Genomic DNA, 18,863 nt, shown 5'->3' with positions numbered 1-18,863 from the left:
TTATTTATTTTTCTTTTTATTGGTACTATGGTACTCAAGCTCATATACAATTTTTACAAATACTTGTGATTATCATTTTAAAACTCGGTGGCTTACACGTATATTGTGAGATTGTATTTATTGAGACTCGTGTATGGTATTACGGGGTCAAGGTCATATACAAATTTTACAACAACATGTGATAATTTTAAAACAAAGTTACTAAAGTGAGACAGACTTTATTACAAAGTTAACAGGCAGCTATTACTATGTGCAGCAGCTTAATTATTACAATGTGCGACAACAGTCATTACAAAGTACGACACGTTATTAAAAAGTGTGACAAATTTGTTACAAATTGCGACAGATATTACAAACGTCTCCCAAGTTGCAGTACATTATAGCTGAGACAATTTTCTTTCATAATTGTGCCTTCCATTTTCATATTGATGATGATCATCATTGTCAAAATGTTTTTTTTCAACTTCATGTGCCATTTCCATCTGCGCACACGTGTAATGACGTGTGCGTATTTTTGTGCGTTTATTTTTAAATTCTCAAGATCATTTTTTGACCAATTTAAAGCAGTTTTCAGGCCATTTTGGGTATTTCAAAATTTTCCTGCTGAAGAAACTATCGGATCAGCGTATCACCTAAAATTTGTCGATGACGAATTTCTATCTAGTTTTATTTTGTAGTTCCTTGAGACGTGTAGCTTAGTTACAATACAGATAAAAAGAATCATTTCGTCTATTTATAATAGATGCCACTTGAAATAATATACAGACAATACAATTGTTCTTGATGAAACTTTCAAAGTGATACAGTACTGCATATATGCTTTGTGGGCTAGGTTATGAAGTATTTATGTAAATCCTAACAAGAAAGAGTTGGCTTGGTCAAAAATAATCTTTGACAATCCTTGTAGATCAATGGTTAATCTATCACAAAAATCCATGGGATAATTTTCGTAATAGGCCTACAGTATTTTAAAAAATTGACAAAATTTTCGTTGAAAATACTATGCTCAATTGCCCCTTAGCGCGGGCTCTTCTCCATATTACTTGCTAAACTTGGTGGTAAAATTTTCTCTAAACCTGCTTTAGAACTGTTCAACATACCATATCAGAAGGAATGGAGTTCTAGTCATCAATAACACGTATCATAAGTTCATTAATTGTTACATTTAATATTTTTGTATTGTGTTCATACAAATTATATGAATGACCTCTGATTTAGTACATTCAGATTTTGCAAATAAGTACCCATGCTCCAAAATATATAATATTATGGAAGATCTTAAATACCTGGAGGACATCTAAATAATAAAGTTAGCAAATTTAGAGCCTTAAGCACCATATATCCGGATAAACTTTAATAAAACGAAGATAGACGACAAAACAAGTCATACATGGCTCTATATTATTGATGGGTCTTAACAATGCACTAAAAACGGAACTCAGTATATACTGTAATAGATTTTCTTTGATATTGTTCAAGTTCTTTTGTTTGTTTTTTTTTTGTATCGAGAGGTTTCTTGGCCAAAACCATAAAATACATTTCATAAGCAAAACATATGTAGGCGTATTGTATGATAGTAATTATTGTGATGGAATAGAAATTAACTGGATTTGCTTCAGGAGAATCAAGTATAGGTGTGATTTTGCCCTACCTGACGTGAAAAATGTACTGAATACTCAGTACGTGTGAAAACAATTACCAAAAAAAAAAACCCAAGTTCTCCTCGGGTGGGATTCGAACCCAGGATTTTCAGATCACTAGCCTGGCATCACACCGCTAGACCACCGAGCTTGCTCCTGATGGCATGAGATGAATTCGAGTCCAAGTAAGTAGCAGGTGAAACTTTAATTTCATGCTTGAATCTACGACTGCATAGCAAACATATCAAACATTGTCCTTTGTCTTTGTGTTTTAATGTGTCCTTTTTTGTACTTTTGAAGAAAAAAATGAAAACCTATTTCTAAAGCAATTAAAATATTGACTAGGGCGTTTTTGAAGTTTCATTGAACTATTTGTACAACGCTATCCATCGCTACCTGCAGAACTGGTTGTTTTCCTATACAGACCCAATAATAATTACATAGAAACCAATCAGTTTATCTACCACAACATGAAACCACCTGCACTCCGTCCCTAATGTCTCTGGTGGTTTCCATCGTTTAGCCAATCCGACAGCTTGTCAGGGCGTTAAGACCCTACCTCGGGCATCATCATCATCCTCATCATCATCATCACCATCATCATCATCGTCGTCATCATTTTCTAAAATCTATTTTAATTTATACTAATAATTGCTTTATGTTATTGGCTCCAGTTTAGCTTAGTATGCAGTCGCAAAGCCAGTGCCGCACTTGCTCAATCAATCTATTTTGGTGGACTTCTAGTTGGATCGTTATTCTTTGGATCTGTTGCAGATAAGTGAGTTATCCGTTTACGTACAATTAACAAATAGCATATGGTCCGTAAGCCGGGCAGTCACTGTGCCCGACGATCGTTTTCCGACATCATTCTATAGAAAACATAAAGCCCGACGCACTCACTCAACGAATCATTTTTAATGACGATCCAGTCAGCCACCGACAATCAGCAGACAATGTCGCACTGTCTAGCGTTGAAACGACGGAGTGAGCGCACGGGGTTTTATTCTAACAATCTGTTTATGCAATATATATAAAAAAAAAAAAAAAAAAAAAAAAAAACATGGGACGACTATGAAGCTTGTAAGAAGAGTATCTGTGACTCTGTTTTAATAATTTCTATTTAAGTCCATGCTTTTTCATACTGTGTCGTATGACGAACTCGACTCCGCTTATTGTGATCACTAGGCTACACAACGCTGTCTGCTGATTATCGTTGCCCGTCTGAACATTAACAAAAACAATCGGTTGCGCGCACGTCGTTGCGTTGCGTTCCTTAAGAAAATCTCGTCGGCCGACGACCGTCGGGGCGCATTGAGTGGTCAGCTTTAATTTAGTTGAATTCCTGGCAAAGTCAGCACTAATACAACACCCACTCCGTAACATAGCATACAACACCCACTCCGTAACATAGCATACAACACCCACTCCGTAACATAGCATAAAACACCCACTCCGTAACATAGCATACAACACCCACTCCGTAACATAGCATACAACACCCACTCCGTAACATAGCATTATTTCAATGGTTCTGTCCATCCTTTGTCAACTTAATGATTTTTCTCTACAAAAAAAAAAAAAAAAAACAAAAACTTCCAATCCCAATCATTAACAATGATTTGAAGAACCAATGGCGTAACGATGGGGCCGGGTGCCCTGTGTATTTCTGAAACTAGGGGCCCTTTTTGGGTCCCATTCACCCATTCCGTCGTGGGATTTTAGATGTGCATTGTTATTTTAATTTCTTTACCGACGAATAAATGATATAATATGCATCCAGAAAATTGAGGCCAGGTTGGGACTTTCACAGTTGGAGAGTCTATACCACTTCAGACCCACCATAATTGGGGCGGAGGTAAGACAATTTATAAATATGGTACATTTAGATAGCCGTAAATGGCAGATCACAGAAAAAATATGAATTTTCTTTTTATCTCCAGTTAAAACATATTTTGACGAACTTAGTGGGGCCTAGCGGGCAGTTGCTTCCCCTCCTGACATTCTTTATTCCGCCACTGGATATGATATGTCATAGTACAGTCAATTTCAGACACACATTATGCCGTTGCCCTTGTAGGACTGAGATAAGAATATGTATTACTATGGCACGTCTAAACTGCACTCACAGACTTCAAATTGTGAATATAATTTTCTTTTTATCTCCATTTTTAGTTTTTTTTTTTTTTTTTGACAAATTTTGTGGGGCTACTCTTAAATCATATCATTATATTATGATATATGCCCTACAGTCGATTTCATGGTTTTATTTATCAACACAAAGTCCTTTTTGGTCAGGGTGTTCAATAAAGGAACCTAATGGGTAGGGCCCCTTCGGGGCCCCTAGAATTCGGGGGCCCTGAGGACAGCCGCATGGGAACGCCACTGTGAAGAACATGACATAATTTATTTCAAAACTGTATTATGGCGTGTTCTCACCTATACACGAAGTTATATTATAACAAATGTTAACTTAAATATATGTATTTTTTCAATGATTTATGATAAAGTTAAGTCTATTATAAATTGAAATGAATATTTGTAGGATCGGACGCAAACCAACACTGATCATCTGTTGTATACTACAATCGTCTCTAGGGGCTGTCTCTTATACACATCTAGATGTGTATAAGAGACAGGTGCCGCACTTGCTCAATCAATCTATTTTGGTGGACTTCTAGTTGGATCGTTATTCTTTGGATCTGTTGCAGATAAGTGAGTTATCCGTTTACGTACAATTAACAAATAGCATATGGTCCGTAAGCCGGGCAGTCACTGTGCCCGACGATCGTTTTCCGACATCATTCTATAGAAAACATAAAGCCCGACGCACTCACTCAACGAATCATTTTTAATGACGATCCAGTCAGCCACCGACAATCAGCAGACAATGTCGCACTGTCTAGCGTCTGTCTCTTATACACATCTAGATGTGTATAAGAGACAGGGTTAATCTATCACAAAAATCCATGGGATAATTTTCGTAATAGGCCTACAGTATTTTAAAAAATTGACAAAATTTTCGTTGAAAATACTATGCTCAATTGCCCCTTAGCGCGGGCTCTTCTCCATATTACTTGCTAAACTTGGTGGTAAAATTTTCTCTAAACCTGCTTTAGAACTGTTCAACATACCATATCAGAAGGAATGGAGTTCTAGTCATCAATGTCTATAAGCCTATATAAGCCCTGTCTCTTATACACATCTAGATGTGTATAAGAGACAGATAAATGATATAATATGCATCCAGAAAATTGAGGCCAGGTTGGGCCTTTCACTGTTGGAGAGTCTATACCACTTCAGACCCACCATAATTGGGGCGGAGGTAAGACAATTTATAAATATGGTACATTTAGATAGCCGTAAATGGCAGATCACAGAAAAAATATGAATTTTCTTTTTATCTCCAGATAAAATATTTTGACGAACTTAGTGGGGCCTGGTGGGCAGTTGCTTCCCCTCCCCACATTCTTTATTCCGCCACTGGATGTGATATGTCATAGTACAGTCAATTTCAGACACACATTATGCCGTTGCCCTTGTAGGACTGAGATAAGAATATGTATTACTATGGCACGTCTAAACTGCACTCACAGACTTCAACTTGTGAAAATAATTTTCTTTTAATCTCCATTTTTAGTTTTTTTTTTTTTTTTTTGAGACAAATTTTGTGGGGCTACTCTTAAATCATTATATTATGATATATGCCCTACAGTCGATTTCATGGTTTTATTTATCAACAAAGTCCTTTTTGGTCAGGGTGTTCAATAAAGGAACCTAATGGGTAGGGCTCCTTCGGGGCCCCTAGAATTCGGGGGCCCTGCGGACCGCCGCATGGGAACGCCACTGTGAAGAACATGACATAATATATTTCAAAACTGTATTATGGCGTGTTCTCACCTATACACGAAGTTATATTATAACAAATGTTAACTTAAATATATGTATTTTTTCAATGATTTATGATAAAGTTAAGTCTATTATAAATTGAAATGACTATTTGTAGGATCGGACGCAAACCAACACTGATCATCTGTTGTATACTACAATCGTCTCTAGGGGTGACAGCATCCTTCGTGCAATCATTCGCGGCTTATGTCTGCTTAAGATTCTTTATCGCCATGGCAACCATGGGTATATATTTGATATCATTCGTCTTCGGTAAGTTTGCCAATTTCATCATGCGTTTGAATTATAACGTATAGCATTTTTTTTAAATTATACTCTTCTACATTCAGCTCAATTTTGAAATATGATTCTATTTTTTGTAGACCTGTTGTATTATAACATTACTATAAATGTATTCTGTAATTATTATTATTCTATAACGTTATGGTATGTTATGTTGTGCTATGTTATAATAATATGTTGCACCATGTTAATGATACCTCATAATTATTTATCATATATCACCATAATCATACCATTATACGCTTTTATTATGAAGTTAATACTATTAACATTACTTACATAATTACTATTATAGTAACTAGTAGCGGTAGCAGTAGTGCAGTGAGTCGAAAGTCCGAATGGAGCACCGCTAACTACAGCTTTTAATTAAGTCTTAACTTCAGCGCTTGTTCCAGCTGCTCCTCGCCCATAGTTTGGTTGGTAGACCATGGAGGAATTCTATTTTATTCCTCCGTGGTAGAACCAAGTCTTCTTAATGGAATCTTCTCTAGCTTACGTGTAGAGTACCAAACCAATGACATTGTAGTGAAATATGAACATTAAAGCAAGCAGCATAAACGTACTGCTTGTATTCGCTGGAATTAAGTAATGTTAACATCGTTATTGCTATTTTCATCTACTTTAGAATTACATACAAAATAGATGACGATAATCTAGACATAATATATTTCAAAGTGATATATTGTTAGCAATTTACTATGTATTAAAACGATCAAACCTACGTGTTCAGTGCACTCCTTTCAACGACCTAGACGGGGCGAATGACACGCCTCACTGATTCCAAATGACCAGATACTTGTACACAGCACCCAGATATGTCGAAAAGAAGCACTATATGGTGAACTTGGCTGGCAAACAATTTAATCTACTATTCAATAAGAAAGATTATTAACTTACACTTAAATAGACTAAAAAATAAGGAACACCGTTGGCAAAGATTATTATTTACGGCTCTCTTTATGCTTAAAGAAAAACTGAGTTAGAAATGGCTTCAACATATTGAATTCATTTTAAATAAATTCGATCTACAAAATATGGCTTAACATTAAATATTGTACAATATAGATTAATGGCTTCAAAGAAAAAAATATTTAAAAAGATAACATAAGTTGGTATAATAATGCTTTAAATCATCATTAAAACATTACCTAAGATACAAAAGTGAACCTAAAATGGAAAAGTATTTATTAGAAAAGTGTAACTTCCATGCATAAGGCTTAAATTTTAAAGATCGTTCGAACTCATTACCTCTTGAAAGAAGAAAGAAATCTTGGTCACATCAAAATTTAGGCTTATGCTTATTACGACCGTGCGACAAAGGAAACTATCAATCAGCAATCAGTTTGTATTCGATTGTACCAGATCAACTGGGAGAAATTTATGGATGGTCCCCAATGTCTTGGTAAACACTCTGCGCCTGCACTAATATACTCAGATGTGAGGTTCTGTACAGTAAGTCATACAGATACAGATTAAATAACAAATAATAGAAATGTAATATTTGACCAAATTAAAGAGGAGTTATACAAAAAGGATTTACATATATTTTGGGAATTATTATTATTACTATTACTATTTTTGTAAAGGTGTTTTTTTCTTTCTTTCTTTTTTTTTTTTTTTTTTTTTTTTTGTAAACCCACTTACATATATATTTCGTTCTACTGACTATTTTGTTTCTATATTCAATCACAGTAGCAATTAAGTTTATACTGATTTTGTTATCGTTGCACATATTTTACGGTTATTATTATTATTATTATTTATATAGCGCATATCAAACTTCTCTATGTGCTTTACAACACCAAAAAGTAATCGATTTCAGTTAGGTCGAGAGTATGTGAATATGATTATGGACAGAAGGCAGAAGAAAAAAAGGTGCGTCTTCAGCCGTGTTGAAAAGAGCAAAAGTAAGCTTCACGGTTGGGGAAGGCTATTCCAGATAAATGGGGCTGATACCTCTTAACGATTGTTCCTCTGTTATAAAAGAGAAGAAATAAAGTTACTTACAAAGAAAGGTCAAAATCTGTAGTTGGTTTTTCCGTTTCAGTAAATGAATCGGTTAAATGGTTCTTGTCCTATATGAATAATTGACCACGCCAAAGTGGCCTTGATTTTGTCACATCCTAGGTTTTTACACGTCAAATACAACAAACCAAGCAATTTTTAACCTAAAAGTGACGGAACTTAAATGTACTTTAAAAATATGATTTAAAGTACCGGTACATTAGTAAGAGTATTGATTCAGCAACAATAAATCGTTTTAGACAAATTGATCCAATTTTTTTCTTTCTTTTTTTTTTTTTTTTTTTTTTTTGTAAACCCACTTATATATATATTTCGTTCTACTGACTATTTTGTTTCTATATTCAATCACAGTAGCAATTAAGTTTATACTGATTTTGTTATTGTTGCACATATTTTACGGTTATTATTATTATTATTATTATTATTATTATTATTATTATTATTATTATTATTTATATAGCGCATATCAAACTTCTCTATGTGCTTTACAACACCAAAAAGTATTCGATTTCAGTTAGGTCGAGAGTATGTGAATATGATTATGGACAGAAGGCAGAAGAAAAAAAGGTGTGTCTTCAGCCGTGTTGAAAAGAGCAAAAGTAAGCTTCACGGTTGGGGAAGGCTATTCCAGATAAATGGGGCTGATACCTCTTAACGATTGTTCCTCTGTTATAAAAGAGAAGAAATAAAGTTACTTACAAAGAAAGGTCAAAATCTGTAGTTGGTTTTTCCGTTTCAGTAAGTGAATCGGTTAAATGGTTCTTGTACTATAATAATTATTTACCACGCCAAAGTGGCCTTGTTTTTGTCACATCCTAGGTTTTTACACGTCAAATACAACAAACCAAGCAATTTTTAACCTAAAAGTGACGGAACTTAAATGTACTTTAAAAATATGATTTAAAGTACCGGTACATTAGTAAGAGTATTGATTCAGCAACAATAAATCGTTTTAGACAAATTGATCCAATTTTTTGTTCAAAAGATATTGCTAAAAATCCACCAAAAGTCATCTATTTTTGGACTACAATGGTGAATATAACCGGAAATCTCTGTGCGTTACTTAAGTTTTGCCAACGAATTGATATGACCAGTGGCAGTCCGTCAAGACAAGCAAGAACTGCAGTGCGCCCTTGATAAAACAAATAAAAAAATATATAATAGTACAGTTTCTCCGTTTTATTTAGCATTTTTTTAGTCAGGATCTTCTATATACACCCTAATTTTTCGAGTGGAATGCTATTCACTGGAATAGCAAAGTTTTTCAATGTTTGGCCTACTTTGTTACCTAGGATAAGTCACAGTCTAGCGCATCGTGCTTAGAAATTCATGGCTGGTCATCAATATCAGACAATCACTTATACAGTGAGTCAATGGAAGTAAAAGTCAGAGCATACAAAGCTACAACGCTTAAATTTGCTATTGTGACAACCGTGTGGTGGCGTCAGAATAGCCAGTTTAACACTGGAATGGAAGCAGTGCTTCCAAGAGTATGTGCGCATGCCCTTCTCCACTGCCGATCAGGTATTCTGTCTATAAGCCTATATAAGCCTATATATACACATACATATGACCGGTATAGAAGAATTATTATTATTATTATTATTATTATTATTATTATTATTATTATTATTATTATTATTATTATTATTATTTTTATTATTATTTTTATTTTTATTATTATTATTATTATTATTATTATTATTATTATTATTATTTTTATTATTATTATTATTATTATTATTACTATTATTATTATTATTATTATTATTTCTTTTAGAAATAATAATGCCGGTATTAAAAATAACATGCATTGTATGTTGACTATAACGCAATCAGATTCTGTATTGTAGTAGGCTTATGAACTTTTCCTATCACTAACAAGCCCTAGCATCAGTGGCTTATGATGTTAGGAAGGTAAAGTGGGGGTCAGTGGGTCGGTGATTATGAGGAGATAACTCACAAAATAAGGTGATATGAGGTGATTTTTAATTACTTGAGCATGATTTGTTGGTGGGGGCGGGGCGAGTATTTTTTTCAGTGGTAGGGGCCCTTTGTACATCTTAAATATGTCAATACTAGCATAGCCTGCAAATTGCCCTACGATCCGCCATTGGATATGACATGGTCGATCCGCTCGAGTCGGCTTGCGGTTGATCCGCAAGATTCGCCTCATTCATACATTCATTCATTCGGCCAAAATATTACAGTAAAAAAGCATATATAAAGATTTAAAAAAGAAAGTATTACATATAAACATACAAAAACAATAGCAATTTTCATTGGGGTCCTGTGAAGTGACATTTATATTACATCAGTTTAAATAAAATTACGCAATGCTAAATATGATTTAAAATTAGTAACATTTTAATATTTTTTAATAGTCAAATTACTAATCTAATTGTGTCTCTCAGTAGAGAGATGGCTTTTACGAAATAATGATTTTTCTAGTAGTTTCTTTTAAAACTGTTGTTAGTCAATCCATTCCTTGCCTATTACTTGCATAAAATGTGGAATTTATTATTTTGGAAGTAAACGACTCGATGGAACTCCGATATTGCAATACCATTTAAGCCTCACCAGAGAGAGTCATAACAAATGTTTTAAGTAATTCTAAACCGTATGATCATGATCCACCACAGCAAACTTTTGTAATACCCTGGCCTCCACAACCGACGTGATATTTACTCTACGCAACTGCAGAAACAAATTGAGTAAAATAGAGCTCAAAACTGTATTTTTTCAATCTAGTTAAGGCATTCAATTTTGTTCAAACTACGTTGCCAAGTGAAGTTACTTGCAATTAAAACTGCAAGCCTTCACAACAAAATTGTACTAATTGCCTAAGATCTCACTAAACCATCCTCGTTTACAAGAGTTTTCAGGCGAGTAGTCATCTTATATCAATTTTCTAGGCCTATATTCATCTTCTGTTTTTTTTTTCAATTTATTCCTCTGACATGCAAATTTACTTCAACTAGAATCAACTGCTGCTGTGTGAATAGAAATTGTTTGACAATGATTAAAAGGATGAAGGATTAATTGTTTTACTTATATGCCGTAGTAGAAACATTAACCAGTGGTATTAACATTAGTAGTTGTTGTATGGGTGATATTTGTATCATATCATTACTAGCATTATTATCATTATAGTGGCCGAACTTGTTGGAAAGAAGTGGAGAACTGTGGCGGGAAATGTGTTACCAATATACTGGGCGTCTGGTACCATGCTGTTGGCGCTTTTTGCCTACCTCATACGTGACTGGAGGAAGCTGCAAATAGCTCTTTCTGTTCCAATTGCAATAGCAGCTCTTTATATGCCGTAACTATTAAATACATTAATTATCATTTATTACTATTAACATCTTGACCAACATGACCTTCACGACCATCATCGTCATCGTCGTCATTATCATCATTATTATAATACTAAAATAAATTCAACAAAACTATACAGTATAGTAAGAAACTCTAGTTTGCTCGAAAACGTAGAATATTTTTTTAGAAAAAAACATCATCATCATGTTCATTGTTATTTTTCAAAATTATTATTGCTATTTTTATTATTTGTTATTGTTTTTCAAGACTGGGGGTCTTTTCAGTGCTGAGGAGACTGCTCTCCCATTGTTATTAAGGTTGCTGTTAGTGTTGCTAACATTATCATTTGTTTTAATATCGTTTATTACATTATCAATTGAAACACAGTAATGTATGATGACTGTATTTCAATACCAATGAATACAAAACACAAAGCATGTTCCTTACAAGTAATATCTCTCTTTGATTTTGATATACAGGTTTCTGCCAGAGTCTGCAAGATGGCTGCTTTCACAGGGAGAATATTCTAAAGCTGAAACTATATTACGCAGAGCTGCATATGTTAACAAAGCCACTATACCTCAGCACCTATTTGAAGATAAGGAAGATGTAGGCATACAGTGTCTTATTTGAAAAGTGAAATTCCTTTTCAATATATATGTATATAGGCAAAAATATACATATAACTTAACATTTTAACATAACACTATAACATAATGATGTTGATGGTGATGATGAAAATTGGGATGAGGATGATGATAATGATGATATTGTTGGTGGGGATGATGATGTTCAGAGTTGATGATGGCGATGAAGATGATGATAATGATTATAAAGTCATGATAAAGATGATGATAATGTTATAATAACATGAATATATTTATATAAATATGTATGTGTGTGTAAAGTTTGTATGAATAAACATATTTGCGATCAACTACATACAGTCGCACATTTAGGTCCACATCATCTAGTTCAACCACTCTTTATTGTCCTTCTGGTCGGTTGAAAACCTATGGTGATAGATCCTTCTCTGTTGCTGCACCAAAGTTTTTTTAAATTTCTGATTAAATCGCATATTTTCTCACAATTCTAATCTGTTTTTTTCTTATTTCTTCTTGTTGTTTTCTTTCTTATTTTGTCATGACAATAGATTTTAAAGCACATAGATTCAAGTATTGTAGTATGCGCTACATAAATGGAAGACCATGACCATTTGACGAATTGATTGAAAACTGCAACATTTATGCTTTTTGTTTAATATAGGATGAGAAATATGAGGATCAGCGGAAGTATACAGCTATTGATTTATTTCGTACTCCAAATTTGCGTAAAAAGACCATCAACGTTATGTATAACTGGTAAGTAAAATACTGCTATTTAACCATCTAAGCGGGGCCAGGGGAAGCTACGGATATTTTGGCGAAGTCTGCTAAATTTTATTAGTTATTTTATAGGCATCAAGCTACTGTAATATGACTTCATAATGTTTTTTTCTATTCCTATTCAAAATATAGGTGGCCTTAGAAGGTACCAGTGATGGATCCGCTGGAATTCAAAATAGAGGGGCCCCGGGGAGGTACTTACACAAATGGAAGATCTATACCACCTCAGTCTCACCATGGTTGGGGCTGAGGTAAGAAAACTTGTTGATCATGGCACCTATAGATGGCCCGAAATTGCAATTTAAGACTTTAAATCTCACCTTTCCCCCGATTGATAAAAATTACCCTTCTATGTAGCCTGGAAATGATACTCCAACTGTGGCGCCACCCAACTGTTGTGGGGCTGAGGTATGAACAAATACGATTATGGCCGGAAATCCATTTTTTTATAATTTTGCAAAAAAAATAGGAAGTTGGGGGTCCGGCCTGAATGGGCTCCCTCTTGAATCCGCCACTGTTTTGATATAGCCTATCATTTTGTTTCACAAATGACTAATTCCTAATGTCAATTAAGCAAAATATTTTTTTTATTCGACTTTTTTATTCAATACAGTCATTACAACTACAATGTACTGTAAATTATGTATCTAAACATTCAGAGGACTTTATGTTAATAAATGGCCTAATTAAGTACCTTATTGTTTTTGGTAAAGAGATGAAATTTAAATGTGATTATATTACCGTAGTTTGAAAGTTTACTGTAAGCCAATCAGTCACACTTACATCTTAACATAAAGAAAACTAGAGCGTCACTCCATACAATGTGTCTACCTGGACCTTGCCTAAATACAGAATTCACGCAATGCCGGCGATTCCATTCTTTTTTGTACATCCTCGAGGGTAAGTTTTAAAAAAAAACCAAACGCGCCTATACAGACTTCAGTCAACATATTGTTGCTCAACTCAAAAAGGGAACTTTTAGTGTTCGTTTGAAAATGAAAAAATAAATAGTATAAGGAGTTAGTAAAATCACTGGTGCCGGCAACACTCACAAAAATGGTTGGGGGGGGGGGGGAAGCCCCTCCAGCCGACGTTGCCGTATAAATACACGTTTCTCTATGGCTGTAGTGTTTAGTCAGACAAATATCACTAAAGCCTGCTTTAATTTATTCTAGAAAGTAAAATTTTGTTTAAAGTAGTAACAAAAATTATACAGTACAAGCAGGATTTAAACAAAGATTGTACAATTTCTACAATTTTTGAATAAAAGTTATATCACTGAATGAACTTATTCAATACATAATACTTTCGACAGGTTTGTAGTTGTCATGGTGTTCTATGGACTTTCGCTGAGCACAGCTGATCTCGGGATTGATCCTTACGTTGCTTTTATGCTGAACGGCCTCGTTGAAATTCCTGCTCGCATTTTTAGTATATTTGCTATGGACCGCTTTGGACGTCGAATTATGCTGTGTTTTGTGATTTTGTTTGGGGGCGCATGTTGTTTCTTAACAGTTTTCATTAGTACGTTAATATTTTTATTCTTGTAAATCATAATTATAAATTATTTACGTTTCAAATCTAAATAGCAAAAATTGTAAGTATTAGTCTTTAGTGATATCACATACCCTAAACCTATATGTGTATGTAGTAAATTCTAGAAAACTCATAAAACTGTAATAGAAATATTGAATTGTTCATTATAAGGTTTTACGCTTTTAAATGAGATACAGATTGAAACATAATTTCTAGATTATATAAGTTTTAGTTTGTGTAATTTCATTGTTCCAAATCATTATTTTTGATTAAAAATGTAACAATATATTGGCAAATACAATTTTTTATGATATATACCGTAATCGCGCGAGTAAGCGCCTGGGCGCATAACATTTTTTTTTTTTGCACTTTTGGGGGGGCGCTTATTCAAAGGGGCGTTTATAAAAGTGTGGAAATTGAGGGGGCGCTTATGGAAATAGATGAAAATCGAGAGGTTCTTAAGAGAACTTATAAAATTCAATTCTGGGAGAACAGTAATTTGTTGATCTAGGCCAGGAGAATGTGATTCCACTCCGCAGCTCAAATCATGCCAACATCCACAATCCCAGGATTGATTGGATTATTGACGTGCTAAAAAAAATCTCATGATATTATTATTATATTCAAGCGGAGCGCTTATTCGCGCGAGTACGGTAATTGAATTTAGTTTTAATACAAAACATTTATGTTAGCTTATGTGGACTTCTAGTAACACTGTGTGTATGATGTGGTTTTGTTTGCAGATCCTGGAGTATACCGTGTTTCTGTTGCTATGGCTGGTAAATTTTCAATTACTGCCGCCTTTGGGATTGTTTACGTTTACTCAGCTGAACTCTTTCCAACTCCAGTCAGGTATCCATTTTATTTTATTCAAACATCAGGTATTTTGTTTTTTGAAATGTAAAAATAATTCGAGCAGTAACTCCATGGAGTGCATACCTTCGCCCTGTACCTGAATACAGTATGATAGGCGAAACAACATACCCTTAAGTAAATAATGGAATCACCCGTCGTGTACAGGCATAATATTTTCTTACCCTTCCGAAAATTTAATTGTTTCTTTCTTCGATTATTATGTACCATTCCACTCAAGTTTATGATGATCCATTCATTAGTTTTTGCATAATCTTGCTAAAAGACAGAAAGAAAAGCTCTTTAATACCATTATGCTACTGAAATGTATTTCTGGTAATACGTTATAAAAAGGAAAGAAAGACAGACAGCAGTGAATATGTAACCTCCTTGGCGGCAGTGGCGGCTCTAGGATAAACTTTCTGGAGGGGGGCTGAAATGTCCGGCAGGGGGACTTGGGCTCGTAGTCCCGAGCTGGGGGCTGTGTTTGAGAGGGTCTTCCCCCTCCCAAATGAGATTTTTTAAAGAATAGGAACCAGAAAACAAAACAGAAATGACACTCTCTATTGTGACAGACATGTGATGGCTTGGCGTATCCCTATTTATATATATTTTTTTAGTCCGACTGCCCGACGAGCTCTGACTAATGGGGGCTTGACCTGTCCGGTGTGGGGGCTTAAGCCCCTGCTGCCCCCCGCTGGCGCCGCTACTACTTGGCGGGGAGGGGATAATTGATAACAATAATGATAATGATAATAATTAAAATGATGAGGATAAGGATAATGATGATAATTGAAAATATTATTATTCAATTGGGATCATGATAGGCCCGCACGTTTTATGCAAAGACATTTGAGCAACATGTACTCACTGATATCACTATGTAAATTAATTTAATTGTTCTTGAACAGTATCTCCTTGACTTTTTAACCGTCTGGATAATGATAATAAGTTATCGTTAAATTTGTTAAAAATTTCAAGATAGCATAGGCTTCTTTACGAGATAGTACAGAACATAGACTGCTGTATACGAATTTCAGAAAACAAAATAAATTAAATACAAGCTTGGTTTATAGAGTAGTTTAGGTGATTTAATTCCACTCCATAATACATATTGATATTACAGTGGCCTTATTTATTGTTTTATAGTAAAAATTCTAAATAATTACAGCATTAATCTTTAAAAGAGGCCCCCTTCTTTGCTTTGCAAAAGTAGTCTCGAAAAGAAGCCCATCTCCCATTTCGAAACGAAGAACATCTCGAAAAGAAGCCCATCAAAAGTTTGCAAAAAAAGAATACCAGGGCTCCAATTCGATGTTTTACAGTACTGTAGTCTAATTTTACCATACCTCAGCTACGGCATTGTTGCATCCAAAGTTCGCAAAAAAGAAGACCAGGACTTCAATTCGAGGTTTTACAGTATTGTAGTCTAATTTTACCATACCTCAGCTACGGCATTGTTGCATCGAGTAACTGTGTACAGTACCAGCAAAACAGTATATATTTAAGAAGCAAGCAATCCGAGAATCTGTAACGCTGAATTTCGTGCACATTTACTGCTCCATTGTTTAAAAATCTTAGATTACAAGACATTTTTCAATTGTTGAAGTTTTTTTTTTCTCTGATTGTTATGTTTCATATATATCATAGATATGCCACCAAATGCAACCTTAAATGTGTTTTTTTTTTCATTTTTTCTTCCTTTTTTAATAACCAAATCCACTCTACCAGGCAATCAAATAATTGTTCATCCACCTGTTGCTCTTACTGCTCTTAGAAAATCTACTATATTCTACTCTGGCCATGTGAAGTAGAATTCCCTTCCATCTACCATAAAACATGCCCTCACTATTACCAATAGTAAAACGTCATCTGAAAAACGTTGCTTCAGTAAAGGTTAACAACATTGTAGATAAATCTATTTTTTTCTTGCTTAAAAGGGTCTTTGCTTTTTTAAAATATTCTGCACTCATGTTACGTATTGTATTTCATGTGAGTGGAATGAATAAATTGCATTAAATTAAACCCATTCCATTATTTTTAGGAGTGCTGGTATGGGCCTGGCATCGATGTCAGGCCGTCTTGGCAGCGTCATCTCTCCTTTAGCTCTTGTCGTATCAGATATATGGGAGCCTTTTGCTCTAGTACTATTCAGTGGTCTATCAGTTACAGCGGGGCTTCTTGGTTTATTGCTGCCAGAAACAATGGGTACAAGCCTTCCAGAAACACTTGAGGAGGGAGAAAACTTTGGAAAGTAAGTGACATAGCCTGTTAACATTTCATAGGTTTTTTTAACCCTCGATGTGCAAGAAACTTTATATACGCTTGTCTCTCTCAACCCAGAAGTATAAATGGGTACCGGCATATGCTGGGAAGGTAAAATAGATTGCATGCAGTGCAGGAGAAGTGGGAACCCCAAACAGCCTTGCACTGTCTGGCCCAAACGCCAACGAAAGAGAGACGGGCACTCCGGCCTGTGCGCCAAGAGCTTCAGTTTCGACTTTTACCTTTCCCTTAACGAGGTTATTTGAAACATTGCTTTTACAACATTCAACGGTGTTTCGTATTATTACACATCAATCAGTAACTTAGTAACAGTAGATAACATAAAGTTATATATAATAACATAATAAAAAAAACATGATGACGATGATGATAAAGATGAAGATCATGATGACGTATGAATAGTGAAAATGAGGTTGTAAAGATCCTTTAGAAAAATGTTACAGAGTTTTCTTAAAGTGAAAGATTTTTTTTTTTTAATGCGGACTTGGTGAGGGTACATTATGTGTACCTAGAATGAACCCATAGTAGCAGTGTGTTGACTGCAGGCACTGTGAAAACGGTGCCACAAGTGTGTAATAATATTCGCACTGCAGTTCTCAGTGTGTCCACACTGCCCACACACTGGTACATATGTTCACTCTGCGTAGAAACAATTTAACCTTTATACGTACCAATTCCGCCCTCGTCTGAAATTACTTTCTGAAATGGAAGGTTATGGTAGTAGTGGTAGTGGTTGTAGTAGTGGTAGTGGTGGTGGTATTAGTAGTAGTAGTAGTAGTAGTAGTAGTGGTGGTGGCAGTGGTAGTGGTAGTGGCGGTGGCAGTAGCAGTAGTAATAGCAGTAGCAGCAGCATCAGCAGTAGTAAGTAATAGTGGCGTGGCAGTAGCTGCTGCTAACGAATAGTTGCTTCTCTACGATTTATGTAATATGAATAAAAATAAATACAATCTTATTAATAATAATGAAGAAATCTCACAACCATTATGTTTTTGTTTTTTGTTTTTTGTTTTTTTTTTTTGTATAGGAAATACAAACAATTGAAAAAAACCAATGGAAAAGCACAGAACCTGGAAAATAATTGTAACGCAGACGAAGAAGAGAACGACGCCGTTTGATGAAAGTCTTCGGAGTGTACGTTTTACTACTTTAAAGGTTTTACTAACTACCGGTACGTGACTGACTAATACTAATTTGCCACAGTGATTATCTAGCAAGGCAAAACAATAATATAATCAATGGACAAGAAAATAATTGTAACGCAGACGAAGAAGAGAAAGACGCCGTTTGATAAAAAGTCTTTGGAGTGTACTTTTTACTACTTTCTGATTAATACTAATTTTTCATAGTAATTACCTAGCTAGGCAAAACAATAATATCAATGGACATGACTAGAAAGAAACGACTGGAAAAAAAAACGCTAATAGAATAACAACATGTGTTCTTACAGCCTAGTATGGTTAAAACCCTGTTAAGCTTTATTAATACTTAATAAGAAATTTGTATTTAATTTATCGAGAATTTGTTTATACTCTCCATGAAGTGTAATAAGGTATATAATAGTTGATGTTTATTAGTTTTATTAGTAAAATCAAAATAGATTATTTACCATATATTTAACGAGACAAGAACACTA

The 18,863-nt window shown here is 34.6% G+C and overlaps 2 protein-coding genes across 2 annotated transcripts in view; both read left to right on the top strand.

Annotated features, from left to right (window-relative positions):
• LOC117115620 (organic cation transporter protein-like) overlaps nt 1–4,812 on the top strand; it is a 12,038-nt gene extending 7,226 nt beyond the window's left edge. The window contains exons 3-5 of the mRNA XM_033259526.1: nt 2,315–2,418; nt 4,183–4,240; nt 4,693–4,812. Of these exons, the coding sequence (XP_033115417.1) occupies nt 2,315–2,418; nt 4,183–4,240; nt 4,693–4,812 (282 nt within the window). The remainder of the gene's footprint in view (nt 1–2,314; nt 2,419–4,182; nt 4,241–4,692) is intronic.
• On the top strand, nt 4,277–18,635 carry LOC117119123 (organic cation transporter protein-like). Its single transcript, XM_033263967.1, has 9 exons — nt 4,277–4,352; nt 5,644–5,798; nt 11,007–11,175; nt 11,651–11,780; nt 12,438–12,532; nt 13,872–14,080; nt 14,836–14,944; nt 16,989–17,198; nt 18,255–18,635. The coding sequence occupies exons 2-9, from the start codon at nt 5,759–5,761 to the stop codon at nt 18,343–18,345; spliced, it is 1,053 nt and encodes a 350-aa protein (XP_033119858.1). The 5' UTR covers nt 4,277–4,352; nt 5,644–5,758; the 3' UTR covers nt 18,346–18,635.
• The last annotated feature ends 228 nt before the right edge of the window (nt 18,636–18,863 follow it).

Source organism: Anneissia japonica, unplaced genomic scaffold, assembly GCF_011630105.1.
Source record: "Anneissia japonica isolate Jap-2015-1 unplaced genomic scaffold, ASM1163010v1 scaffold287957_len1322810_cov207, whole genome shotgun sequence".
Taxonomy (NCBI): domain Eukaryota; kingdom Metazoa; phylum Echinodermata; class Crinoidea; order Comatulida; family Comatulidae; genus Anneissia; species Anneissia japonica.
The sequence above is the reverse complement of the archived record's forward strand: the minus strand, read 5'-3'. Positions and strand labels throughout refer to the sequence as shown.